The following is a 13,963-nucleotide window of genomic DNA, read 5'->3' on the forward strand; positions in this document are numbered from 1 at the left end:
AACCGTAGGAAACACCAGGTGGATGATGGCCCAATCAGCACCGGGTGCCAGAGCTGACAGGTATAAGGCCTCCCCAAGAGGAACCTGATTGTGGCACTGCCAGCTGCTGAAAAATACAAGAATATCTCTCAGAGCCATTCATAAAACCTGGTGCTTATCGCAAGACACGGCTTTGTGCTGAAGCATAAAAAAAAAAAAAAGCAGAACATTAGGAAAAGCAGCTAATGAGATTGGGAATATCAGAATGGGAGGAGAAATGAAATGGGTTGTAATTAACCTCAGTAATGAGCAAGAATGCTGGAAAAACTCTAGGAAGGCTCTGTAAGAGGATTTATATGCACGCACAGTAGCCCAGCACTGTTCTGTCTTTGCAGCGCTACATTTAAACACAAGATTTTATGGCACGATCCAATTTTTTTTAATTTATGTTTGGTGATTCTGTTTTGATCTTCCTCCTTAAGCCTGACTCCTGACCACGTTTTGAAAAGGAAATGAGTCTCTGCTTGTCTCAACAAGTGAGCAACACCTGCTCTGGCACTTTTGGTTTTGCTGTACTGTTTGGGTTTTGTGAGAGCTTTTTTAAAACCCAGCCTAACAGGCTTAGGGAAAAAAAAGCCCATGACCAGTTTGGGGAACAATAGAGCAAAAGACTTGATTCATTGACTCTTTTGTTTTCTGCAAACATATCCTGATGTATCTCTGTCAATACAAGATGAAAAATGCAGAAAATGCAAACATAGGTGGGATGGTGCTTCAAAAGGAAAAGGTACGGCCCTGCTTTGGATTCCAGCTTCTTCCTACAAAGCCTGTATTCTGGGATATTTCTGTATCATCAAGAGACCTTCTTACTGGAACCTTTAACAAGAAGGGAAAACACAGCAGCGTTCTGCTTGCCAATTCTAATTTGTTTATGCTAGTTTTCCAGAATTCATGTTCTTTTCCCCACAGAAATCTAATGCCCACTTGTAAGGAAGACATTTAAATGCCATAAAATAAGACCTGAAAAAAAGCTCAGCACTGGCATAATGCAATTGGCTCTAACCTGACTCAAGGGATGTTTTTATATGAATACTTAGAGGATGAATTTAAGCACTGTCCCACAAAGCAACATCGGGGTCTTTATTTCAGCTACCACCCTGACAAGTAACTTTATTAAACAGAAACAAGATTAAAAAATTATGCAGAATTCCAGATAGAGTTAACCCATAACTTACTTGAGCAGCCTGAAGCACGGATCAGTGCAAAGGAAGGACTGCTAGCAGTGTATCAGCAATGAAGCCATGTTTTTTAGTGCTGTTTTTTAGTGAACATTCAGATGAAGATTAATGGAGAAAAGAGGACGGCTCTCTTAGTTACCTGTCAGACAGTAACTTCATTCTAAATTGAATTATGAATTGTTGATCCCATAAGAACACTACTTACACATTTTCTTGCACATGCACCATTTAAGACAATATCCATCAAAATGAATCAGAAAATATATATTTTTTGTGGCCTCTAAGTGTGTGATTTTGCCCAATTAATTCATTAATGGAGCTTGAGGGAAATATTCAGGAGAAGAGTGTGATGTGCTGTGAACAGATAAGTAAGATGTTTCAGTTGTACATCCTTCCTAATTCAGCCTGTTTAAAAAAACAAGCATTAAATAACAAAACTGAACAACGGTAAGTGCAGTTCTTGGTACTAAGCTGCAATAAAAAAGCAAAATGTTGTTCATTTTCTTGGTTCCTTCGCTGTGCCAACTGTAATGTGTTGATAAATTTCTACAGAGAGGATGTAAGTCACAAAGCTCATTCTTGTGCGACACTGTGAAACAACAAGACCAGCCTAGCTCTTGCCATGAGGTGATAACTCCAGCCCACGTGCTCAGACACCTCAGCAGCTTGTCCTACAGGTGCTGGGCTGGGGGCTGTGTAGCAGCAGACGGGAACCTGCAGGAGAGCTCTGGGAAGGCACATCCATGGCTTCTCTGCAGCTTGCTGCCTGCCAGCTTCTTCTCAGGGCTCCACACCTTCACTGCAACACTTCTAGGGATGCACTAACAGAAATGCTGGAAGCCTCTGCACAAAACTACAGGCTGTTAACACTGGAAGAGGGGTTGAACAGCGATAGGACAAGGGGGAATGGCTTTTAACTAAAAGAGGAAATTGAGGTTAGATGTTAGAAGGAAGCTCTTCCCTCAAAGGGCAGAGAGGCGCTGGCACAGCTGCCCAGAGAAGCTGTGGTGCCCCATCCCTGGAGGCGCTCAAGGCCAGGTTGGATGGGGCCCTGGGCAGCTGAGCTGGTGGGGGGCAGCCCTGCCCATGGCATGGGGTTAGAACTTGATGATCTTTAAGGTTCCTTCCAACCCAAGCCTTTCTATGAGTCTATGAATATGCATATAGAGTAAAAAAGATGAGGATAAATCACATTCAGTACATGACAACTAACCATAAATTTTAATTTAGACAACACTATACCAAACAAGACATATTGAACTAGTCTGATCATGAAGCTGTGATTGATGTCACATGAATTAACTTGGTACTTCAGCATTATGCATACTTAAATGCATTAATATTTTGTTTGTTAGACTAACCTACAACATCCTCAACATCAACTTCAACATCCTACCTATATCTTCAAATCCCTATAGATGGAGAAAAGCTGATGCAATAATCATCCCATTTTTTCAAAGGAGGTTGCAGTGCTTTTCATGAAATAAGCCAGGAAGTGATTTTACATGCCAAGCCATGTAAAAAGTCTAATTCTGAGCAGAATTAGAACTAGGATACTAGTATAATAATTCAATTTTTAATGAGGAAAAATGGCATAAATAATTAAAAAGTAATAATTGTTATGGAAACCCAGCTGAAACATTTGCTGGTTTTAAATTAAAATGGTTTCACACTGGACTAACGAACAGTTGTATTTAGAATATTTTCAGTGCTCTCTTATTAAAAAAAAAAAACTTAGATTTAATGCATCTTTAATTAAAAGAATAACCTACAGGACTTGGAAGAAAAATCTGACAGAATTTTATGGATAACTCTGCACTTTTGGTTCCATAAAATCATTCGAGTTGGAAAAGATCCTTAAAGGCCATCTAGACCACCCTCCCTGCAGTACAGGGACACCTACAGCCCCCTCAGGTGCTCACAGCCCCGTCCAGCCTGACCTTGAGTGTTTCCAGAGACAGGGCATCCACCACCTCTCTGGACAAACTGTGCCAGTGTCTCACCACCCTTATCATAACATCTACAGGAACCTTGTTCAAATGAAGTTCAAAACATGACTTCTCCTAAAGCAAATATGTGAGAATGCAGTATTTCATCCTTTCTCCTCACTCTTACATTGTGCTGTTTTGTGACTTGATCTCAATCATTTTACCTGTAGCAAGGGATTGTAAACACAAAGGGCAGGCTGGTCAGGGTGTGGTGGCTGAAAGGATCACCATGGGCACACCCAAGCACACTGCTCTGATTTTAATTTGGGCTTACAGGCTGAGCAGAGACCAAGTATTTCATCACCACCACCACTGCAGGGGCAGTAACTTCCAGTAAAGGACCAGCATAGACAGCTGCGGGCAGTCGGTGATTCAGTGCTCAGCTTAATTTGCTGCTGTAGAAGACAACACCCTTAGCTACCTTTTCTTCTGCACTTGCAGGGCCAAGAGTCCCATCTACATGCCACACATGGCCACTGCTGGACCCCATGACCCAGAGGGGCTCTGGTGCATACCCCACATTTTTCCAGCCAATGGGAGAGGAGTGGAAAGACCTAAGCTCTGGTCACTATGCCACCTTTTTGACAACAAAACAAAGAAAGTCCATTCTACTGAGATTTTTTACATAGACACTCAGAATCATAGAATCATTTGAGTTGGAAGGAACCATTAGAGGTCATGTACTTCAACCTCCCTGCAAAGAACAGGGACATCTACATCAGCTAGATAAGGTTGCTCAGAGACCCATCCAACCTGACTTAGAGTGACATGTCCTCTTCAACATAGCTGTTATGAACACAGAGGTGCCTTCTGCTACAGCTCAATCCCCTTTCCACAGGAAAATAAATGCCTGTAGTGCTACCACAACTACCCACACCATATGAGACAAGGGAAACCTCATCATAAGCAGGGTAACTCACCTGGGGAGCCCATGGGCCTCCAGGTGCCTCTGGAGGGATTCAGATCTCTGAGCATCCCCCAGGATCACATCTCGGTGAGCTTGTTGAGCCAAATGTGCATGCACATCTCTGATGACAGAAAAAGGGCAGCTGCACTGGTCTGCATCAAGCTGGAAGCATAACTGATCACTCAGTCAAAAGAGAAACAAACAACATTCAATTTCTGTATAAAGTCATGATAACCCAGCTCAGGCATGCAATTTGTATGCCTCATACTTTAAGGGATCAAGCTCTTCACATACATTTCTGTATAATCCTTTTAGCATTATTGCAGCGTCATAATGAAAATAAAATAATGGCTTTCAAGTGTAGCTGTTGAGATAATCGCATCCATCCAGAAACTATCACAAAACCTCGAGTCTTCAAATTTACAGCTATCAGCTAATGCTAACAGGTAGCACTTCAGATCACACTCTGCGCTGCTGAATACATCCGACGACACAACACAAGGCTGTCCCATCAGGCAGACCTATTTTCTGTCATTAGCCTGATGGAATAACCTGCAGCACTTATATCAGGCATGTTCATGCTCCTGTTGTTTTCTTACATTTTGCTCTGTTGCTTATTTTCTCCTATTCAAAAAGATTTTAGGAGAACCGACAGAGAAGCCATCTGGGGTGTTTTGCAAAGAGGGGCATGTGGCCTAAAGCTGCTGCTCCCTTCTTCCTAAACTTTTAAATTCCAGAGGATTCTGTTTCATTGCAAGCTAAGAATCTCAGAGTGCAGCATCCACGCTGACAGGTTTATTAGTTTATTTAGTTGTGAAGCTTAAGTGAAGGCTGCATCTCTCAGCTAAGGGACGAGACTAAGGCTCTACTCTCCAATTTAATTCCATGGATTCACAGGCAAGAATCTTAAATCTCCCTGCGTCTCAAATCTCCTTTTGCAGATGGAGCAAATGCTTTCCTATGCGACTGAAATTAAGTGAGAATAAATCTATTTATACAGGTGAGGTATTTGAGCAGATGAAGTGCTGATGACAAATACCTAGTTAGATAGGAGGGACTGTGCTCAGCACTGCACAGTTTCATCAGGGCATCAGAAAAACACAACATCATTTTAGCTCACATAAAAAGCCTCTCCAAAATTAATTGAAAGGAATCACATGCACCTCCTTAAGAGACAACTAATATTAGCCTGATACACAGAGTTGTAGGACCCACTCAATTACTTTGAGGTAATGCTGCAATAAATTGTAGGTCAGCCACGATGGAATATGAATCCCTGGCCTCCAGCATTCATCTATTTGGTTTAAAAAAAGGAGGTCGGAAGAAGATAATCCGCTTATTGCTCTGTCAGTTTTACTAGGAGAGACTCTAAACATGAAATTTGGTCCAGCTTTAGTCATAACAAATTAATTTCATTTGTCAATAATCCCAAATCTCTGCCTCACTCAGCTGCAGGGGAGCATGAAACACCCTGGGGGGACCTGCAGGGTGATTCCAGTCCTGGGCATTGGTGGACTCAGTGCCCTTCTAGTGGGGAGCTGAGAGCACAGGCAAGTGAAGCCTTTGGAGGGGCTGCACAACTTGATTTATTTCTGAGACCTCCTGAGAACCTTGCTAAGAAACTCATGTTGATGCGTTTTGGTACCTCTTGGCACGATGAGGATAATGAAAAGCAAGCACCGTCAAGAAGGCATGAAGATGCCATCTCTGCCTCCTGTACCAAATTCTGGGCAACACCAAGACATGACTAATGCCTTGCTGCAGATTGCAGCGAAGCAAGAAATTTTACTGTCATTTACAGAATGAATCAGTAGCTCTGAGAGGAATAAAATGTTCTAAAAGCTTTTATTCTCACATATTTAAACACTCCATTTTTCAGAGAATTCAATGAAAGTTTAACTTTTAATACGTGCTGAAAATGTTGTAATTCCAGATTCCTTCTCATCAGTATAACACAGTGCCAAAACCTATCTTCCCTTGGATTTGTTTTATTTCTCTCTCTGAATAATTTTGGACTTCAGCATGCCACAAAGAAGCCAGGGGAAGCAACAGGTGGGCAGAGGTTTTGAAAATCTGATGCTGCTCCCTTAAGTGACTCATCATGGGGCTCAATTAGCAAAAGTGCATTAAACATTAAAGGGATTCCTGCACAGAAATAGCTCTCTGCAGCTGGCCGGTCTCGGTGCATTTAAAGTTGGAGATGTTCACACTGATGAGCAGGTTCAAAACTGGTCTTAAAAAACTGGCTATCTACAGCTTGCCTGTCATCTTGTCTAAATTACAGGCAAGCTAAGGGTGGCCAGCCCCAGCTGGATGAGGGGTATCCAGCAATCTCAGGCAGCACTGCCTAAGACAGTGTTTCAGAAACGTGACGATCAGCCAGCAGTTAGACCAAGCACAGCAGGAACAATCAAAGTTGGAGCAGGTTGTGGTGGCAAGCAACATGCAAGCCCACAAAGCGGGCAAGCCCACAGCACCACACAAGGGTAAAAGTCCTTAGAGCGGATGGAAGGCAAGCCTTGGAAATGAGGTCACCAGAACCCAAAACTGACTTCAAAGGGAAGATCTTAGGCTTCTTGTTGCTCTTCCAGAACACACCTCTAGGCTAAAACAATTGAGGGTAAAATACACTGCAAATATTCAAAGCATATCCAATAAATAACATAAAAATGTTGTAAATCTTCTTAAGAGCACAAGACTCTACATCCCCAAACAACACAACAGTGAAAAGCAAACCCCAAACCCCAAGCTACCAACAGCCCCCGCTAACAGACCCAGAAGGAAAGCCATCCTCCAAGGAATGAGGTGACACCCTTGGAGAGCCACTTCAAAGCTCTTTTCTATTCTGTCAACCAAATACTACAATATTCTAAGGCTTTTACAATTGCCCATCTCTGTAACTCTACAAATTTTAGTATATAGGATATTTTTTCTTAGTAGATTTATTTGCAGTTTTGTCTGCCTACACTTACTATATGAGAACTGTGGTTTATCTGGGCTCCTTTTGTTAGTCCTCAAAGACTTCCACCTTTTTTTCCTTCACATTTGTGCTCAGCACCAGACAAGCATTTGTTACAGCACTTCACTGCTTACTTTCACAAGACACATTTCTCCAACATTCTGCGTTGCTGAATTATGCAAAAATAGCATACTCCACTGACATACTTCCTATATATATATATATATATATATATATGTTTCACAGGTTGTTGTATCTGTGTTTTACACACAGGAGACATGTTCTCTTGAAATGTCTCTGTTCCAAGATACCATCTACCCAAATCACCTCCTGAGATTTACCATAGACCTTGTCATACTGATGCTGTGATTGCATCTCAAAGCTCCAATGTGGATTAAAATCTGACTTCCCACCTGCCTTACTATCACACCATGATATGTGATGCTTGATCCAGGAGTTCACACAGAGCTGAAGTTGCTTTCCTTATCGTTGTAGATTTGGCCTGTCCATCATCTTGTGTCCATCAGCTGTTTGGTGCTGGCAGAGGGGGAGCTGCACTGTGCCTGGAGCAGCGAAGCAGATCCAGCTCCCACTTCCCATGGTACCCAGTGCTATGGGGGAACCATATCATTCAAAAGGCTTTCGGCAGGCATCAAGTGAATTAGCCTTCTGTCTTCCAGAAGGATTAACCAATCTAAAAACATAGAATCATAAAACTGCTAAGGTTGGAAAAGACCACTAGAAGATTTAGTCCAGTTTGTCAGCCCAGTCTCACCATGCCCACGTCCCTGAGAGCCACATCCACACAGCTCTTGAACATCTCCAGGGATAACTCCACCATGTCCCTGGGCAGCCTGTTCCAATGCATTACCACTCTTTCTGAAAAGAAATTGTTCCTAATACCCAACCTGAACCTCCCCTGGCACAACTTGAGGCCATTACCTCTTGTCCTACAAAACCTGGCAAGACTCTAGCCCACCGATACATTCAGTTCAGAGGCAAATCCTTGTTTCTAGCTCTCTCTCTCCTCCATCCCCTAAATCCTTGCCCTTCCTACAATCTCTTCACTGCCAGCCCCTTCCTGCCCCTTCTCTTGCCTGCTGCCCTCCAATTCCAACATGGGGCCATCACCCCAGCTCCTGGTTACCTGATGGGCTACCAACAACAAGCCACTGGCATCAAGCCTGCTAAACACCCCATTAATGACACTGAGGTTTCATGCAACTACCATTTCCCTGGAAAAGGAGATCCCAGTGGGGTCGGCCATAAGATTCTCTGAAACATGATGGCATAAACAGAAGCTAACCTTCCTACATGCTGCAGTCTACCTACACTCCTCAGGGACCCCAAGTGGCCTCCACAGTCTTTGTGGAGCTCTGGATATTTATACAGATTTACCAGGTCTGGGCGGCCCAAAGCAACTGATTGGATCTACCTCTTGCTCAAAAAAATATTCTTGTTCCTCTTAATTTCTCTTAACAAAATAAATTCCAAACTTCAAGGTATGCTTAGGTAACCATGTCAAGTATAAAGATCTGTTCTAAACAGTAAACAAAAGCTGAAATGTCATGCATTCAATTCCTGTGCCTCCAGGAATGACAGCTTGATGGAACATATCAAATACTGTGACTTCCCAAATTTAAAAAAAAACAGGCTGGTAAATTATAGTAATTTTTCACTCCATGACAAAATACAAAAAATATACTGCTCTCCAAAAAAAAAAAAAAAAAAAAAAGATTTCCAAGAAATCATCCAGATGTTACTGAAGCATTAAGATTAATTTGCTTTGAAAAGACAAAAACAGCAAGAAAACAACTCCCATTAGCTTCTATTATCAGAAGCTTAGTCCTCCAACTTCTAACTGCATGCAGTTGTGTATTCTGCCTTGAATCTCACACCAAGGCCCCATGCACTGCTAGTGCTTCACACCTCTCACAGCAGCCCCTTGCTAACTCCTCTTTGGGATGCCATGAAAGTCAAGAAAAATGCAACTTGCCTCTCACGCAAAGGGAATAAAAAGGTGAGAAAGAGGATTTTCACTGTCGCGTCGCACAGGGAAATCGGATCCTTTGTCACGCCAGTTTAAAAAAAATAACACATTAGTTACTTTGAAACAAAGCAACCTTTGGCACTTTATTACTCACCACTTCCACTGAAATTCATCAGACACCCAGCAAATGTTTGCAGAAACCACTTTGATTCACGGCATAAATCTGCAGCTCTCACGAACAGCCTCCCAACCTGGAGCAAGTCGCACTCCCATGGCACTGGCAGTGGCTTCAAGTGTCTCAGCTTTTGGCACACACAGAGGGGCCCTCCACAGCCCAGGATCAGCAGACAAAGCTCACCTGCAGCCACTGCTTGGAGTCTGCCTGGCTGGCAAGCACACGATTGAAAACACCTCCAGTATTCCTGGCCCATCCCAGACACAGTGCCCACCAAACACTAGTCATTCTATGGATACATTTTTTTACCTTTAGATTGATCGGTTGTGTTCATTAATATCAAGCTGGGAAGATTATGCCACAGAGTTAATGCCATTGGACACACTGACTTTGGGGATTTTGACAATATCTAGCACATCCCCACGCAGATTATTAAAATTCCTTTAGTTGATTTCAGCTAGGTACATCAGTTGATGTGCAAGAAACACATCTAACAACCAATGCTGGCCAAGATGTGTGCCCAGGACCTGATCCCAACTCCTGCCCTAGTGCCAGGCACAGCCCTAACTTGTACATCCCACAGCCATTCCATCTCCTTGTGCAAAAAGGAGCCTGTGCCTCTACTTAAATGTCTCAGGGCCCAGAGCACACTCTCAATATACCTTCCCAAAAATGGTGAATGCGAATGAGTAACAAAGCCATTCTCAACTGGGAAGTAGATGGCAGAAGGGTTATTTACTTCCCCTCTGACTTGACGACCAGAGATCCTCAGTGACAGGAGTACATGGCATCACTCACCCATCTGTTTCATAAAAACAATGCTATCCAAGTGCTCTTTCAGTGCTCACCATTCAATACAAAATCCCTTCAACAAGCAAGACATTTTCTTGCACTAGTCATATGAGACTAAGCCTGCCAGCTCCAAACTGACTGGAAGGGAAAAAGCAAAAAAAGATCTCTGTCTCTTCAGAATGCTTTTGCCTCTTCCATCTCTTTAACAGAAAACCCAACAGCCACCAGTACCACCTCTGCCACCAGCACCCTCACCTTTCAGGAAGAGCACATCTGTATTGGCTGCCAACATACGAACCTCCTCGTGTTCCAGGAAATTTGTATGCCTGATCTGACAGACCCAAACCACTCCTGAAATGCCTCCGTCTGCAAGCACTCAGCAGGCACTACAGCACCACTGATGCATGTGCAGTGATTTGTGGCCAGGCCCAAGCCAGTTACTCCAACTTACTTACAGAGCTGCTGCTCGTTAGCTGTAACTCAGTTACACCCATGGCAATAGAAGGCAGTGCAATTTATCTTACATCTCTCTCGCTGAAGTCGCACCATGGCACACTCACTGTAATCCTAACTGCACACACACAGTCACTGCAGCTCGGCTGAAGCCTGGCAATTTGTTAAACTCCATTAACGACACTGAGTTTGAGCTCTTAATTACTCCATAATCAAGACCAGCTTCATACAACAGTAGAAAATGCAACAGAAGACGCTGCTAGTCTTCCACGAGCCAGCCTTCAGCTACCACCCCACACCTCACTATGGGATCACTTGCATGCTGGCTTTCCAAGAACATTTTCAGCTACCTGAGAACATGGTATTCCACGTCTTGCTGAAAGCCTAATTGGGAGCTTGAAAAAGCAATTACATCAGAAGTGCGTTGCAGTGAATCAACCCAACACCCGTTTGCCTACAAGTCTCTCACTGCTGGCCAGGGGGCTGTATTTCCAAAGCTTGTGCGCGCACACAAAATGCTTTCTTCCCCCAGGAAGGAAGGGGGGTTGATATTATCACAGATGCTCTCTGCTCCTCCAGTCTTTTGACACCATCCCACGGAGAAAGCAAACTGGCAGCAAAGAGACAGCCTGCTGAGTTAGGAAAAAAAGGATGCTGGTGTTTGTTTACAATTCAATTAAGACTTGAAATGTTGTGACCCAGAAGGAGAAAACTACATTTTGGTTCCAGAAACCCTTCAATCTGATGTGACTTATGTCTTATAAGGCACAATAAAAACATAAATATTTACTTGATAACTTCCTCTTTTCCTCTCCTTCTGCACTGTCTGAAGCACAGCTGGGCTAATCCCATTTCCAGCGCTCTGAATCCTGACCTTCTTAAACAACCCCATACCAGGATGTTAAAACACTCTAATCTATAAATAATGTATTCTCCTCATCCAGCAATGGATTACTGTTCCATAAAACTCACTGGAACACACCACATAGTCTCTAATTTAACAAAGTAATACTGAGAAATACAAATCAGCAGAGAGCCACCCTCTTTCTTGCTAAGTTCTTTCAAATATTTGACACCAAGATTTCTTTTGCATTTGATTTTGCTCTCTTAAAAAATTGCTATGGAGCAGTTATTCTCTTCTGGTCGTCACCAAAGACCTTTCATTTTTTTGCAATGGCAGAGACCAGCACTAGCTAGTTAGCCAATGTCAAAGCAAAAAGGAGTACCAAAGAATTCTGCTGTCATCCAGTTCAACCATCAGCCCATCCCCACCATGCCCACGTCCCTCAGTGCCACATCCACACAGCTCTTGAACACCTCCAGGGATGGTGATTCCACCACCTGCCTGGGCAGCCTGTGCCACTGCCTCACCGCTCTTGCTGAGAAGAAAGTCTTCCTAATATCCAACCTAATTTGTATCCAAACTGATCCTCCCCTAGTGTCCAACCTAATGTGTAGCTTCATTGAAAGTCAGCTGTGTCTGCTCAGAAGACCAATATCTAGCTGGCTCGCTCCCACCTCTGTATTCCCCCAGGCTGCCATCGTGCAGAAGCAACGCCTGCCCTATGCTGAAGCCAGCAGAAACCATCACTGATTTCCTGAAGCAAAAGCATAAAGCTAAAGCAAATGCTTGAATGATGCAAATCTGTGGCTTGGCAGATTTAATCCCAACATACATTCTGGAAAAACAAAGTGGTTCTGCTTCAAAACAAGTTGGAACTCTCTTGCAAACAGACGGGCATCCTTTCAAGAGCAAGTTCCTTGAGGAGGTACGAGCAGGCACGCCACATTTCTGCTCTTGGTCCCTTAGCACCATTTGCCATGATTAACACAGTGATTTGCCACACATTTCTTCTAGTGCACAGATCACTTCTGCCTGTGAAAGGATTGGGGAAAAACAAGCAGCCCACTGACACCCACAGACCTGCTCCTTTGACTCCAGAACACCAACAGCAAGCGAACACTTCAGTCACATCTGGAATACCAAAACACTGTCAGTGGAATTAATAGCTGCCTTGACAATGGGTTTCTGGCATATTAAATGAAACAATTAAAGCTCTAACATTTAAAACAGCTACAGCGTGACTTTGTTCTGCCAAAAACAGACACGGTACACTTTGCCTCCGCACAGGAAAATTCCTTAGAGCCAATAAGCTGTGAATCAGACCTGAACCGTGCTCCTTCCATCAGGAAGCACCCAGCATCCCAGTGGCAGTGGGTCAGGGTCGCAGTGCAGTGCCACACAGACAGCCCCAGGGCCGGGCCAGTTCTGAATGCTGTCTTAGTCACTGTAACTGCATGGCCAGGGTGCCCACACTTCCCGTCACCAACACAAGAATTAAGCAATTTAGATTTAAAGATAGCGACTGGTGTATGGAACAACTTGGTAAGCAGAGCAGTAATCAGAAAAAGCAAGCAACTTGATGCAGGACAGCCTCATGCAGCCTGCTTCTGCAGCACTGTCAGGACGTGGCCAAGTGCAAGACCCTTCAGACCCCCCTTTCTCACCTGATTTAGGGGTGCTGCAGCATCGCCCTTCAGAATGTCTCAGCTTTTAGTGCCTCATAGAAACACCTAACAGAGCTCAGTTCAAGTTGAAACCTTTTGCAGGGCTCATTTTAAACAATTAAAGAGCATGGCAACCTGTAATTACCAAAAATACAGCCAGACAGCTGGAGAAGGGAAGCATCTTGAACAAGTAACAAGATACTACATTTTCTCTCTGAGGGAATTTAGCTACTAAATACCTGGCTCCCTTTCAATCACTCTGAGTTTTCCCTGCCTGCAACAAAAGCGCGGTGCGTCCGTACCTGCGACAAGCAAAGCCCTGTAAAAGCAAACAGTGCCTGATGATCCCATTAAACATGACTTAGAAAAAGAAACACCTCTGTCCACGCTGGGAAAAGACGCAAGCTGAGAGAGGAAAGCCTCACAGAGGTTCCCGGACACACTGCATTTCAGACAGCACAACAACACAACAGCCCATAGACACATTTCACAGCCTGAGCTTAACTGCTGTCCCCAACCCGGCCCCCAGGAGAAGTTTGTGCTGCTGTAAATCAGCTTACCGTTCATCATCAGTAGCACAAACATCTTTGCTTGCCGTATTTCACAAGCGCTGGCTGCCAATAACAGAAAGGAGGAAGCGTCAGCGTTTCATTCCCCTTCTGCTTCAGAGTGGGTGTAACTCACGAAGTTTCATGCGAAGATGAGATGGGCCCATTGGGTGTGTTCGAAGGCTTGGGTTCTCGCCATCCGTCCCTCCCTCCCTCCCTCTCCCTGTAATCCTCCTCACACCGCTCCCCAGGCGCTGGCTGGTGGGAACTGCTGCCACTCAGCCGCTGGCTCCTGAAATCCCAGCTCCTGAGGACTCCCCTCCAGGGTGGCTTTAACTCACCGGCATGACGAAGAGCAAAGGCAGCCCATAATTACAACACCCAGCCCGCCGACAGTGGAAACTCACGCCTGTGACCACAGCACCG

The 13,963-nt window shown here is 44.1% G+C and overlaps 1 protein-coding gene across 12 annotated transcripts in view; it reads right to left on the minus strand.

Moving 5' to 3' along the window:
* Positions 1–13,963, minus strand: part of TIAM1 (TIAM Rac1 associated GEF 1) — a 176,015-nt gene that overhangs the window by 102,566 nt on the left and 59,486 nt on the right. Inside the window, exon 1 of one of the 12 annotated variants that reach the window (XR_016459046.1) lies at positions 13,550–13,708. The exons of 7 other annotated variants lie outside the window; for them this stretch is intronic. Coding sequence is in view for 2 of the 5 variants with exons in the window: in XM_090121777.1 (XP_089977903.1) it covers positions 13,550–13,574 (25 nt within the window). In the remaining 3 variants the exon portion in view is untranslated. Of the gene's footprint in view, positions 1–13,549; positions 13,709–13,963 lie in introns of those variants that run through there. 4 more of the 12 variants (XM_090121777.1, XM_031612583.2, XM_090121771.1 and 1 more) reach the window with 4 other exon arrangements.

Source organism: Phasianus colchicus, chromosome 1 (genome assembly GCF_987193195.1).
Source record: "Phasianus colchicus chromosome 1, bPhaCol1.hap1.1, whole genome shotgun sequence".
Classification (NCBI taxonomy): Eukaryota; Metazoa; Chordata; class Aves; order Galliformes; family Phasianidae; genus Phasianus; species Phasianus colchicus.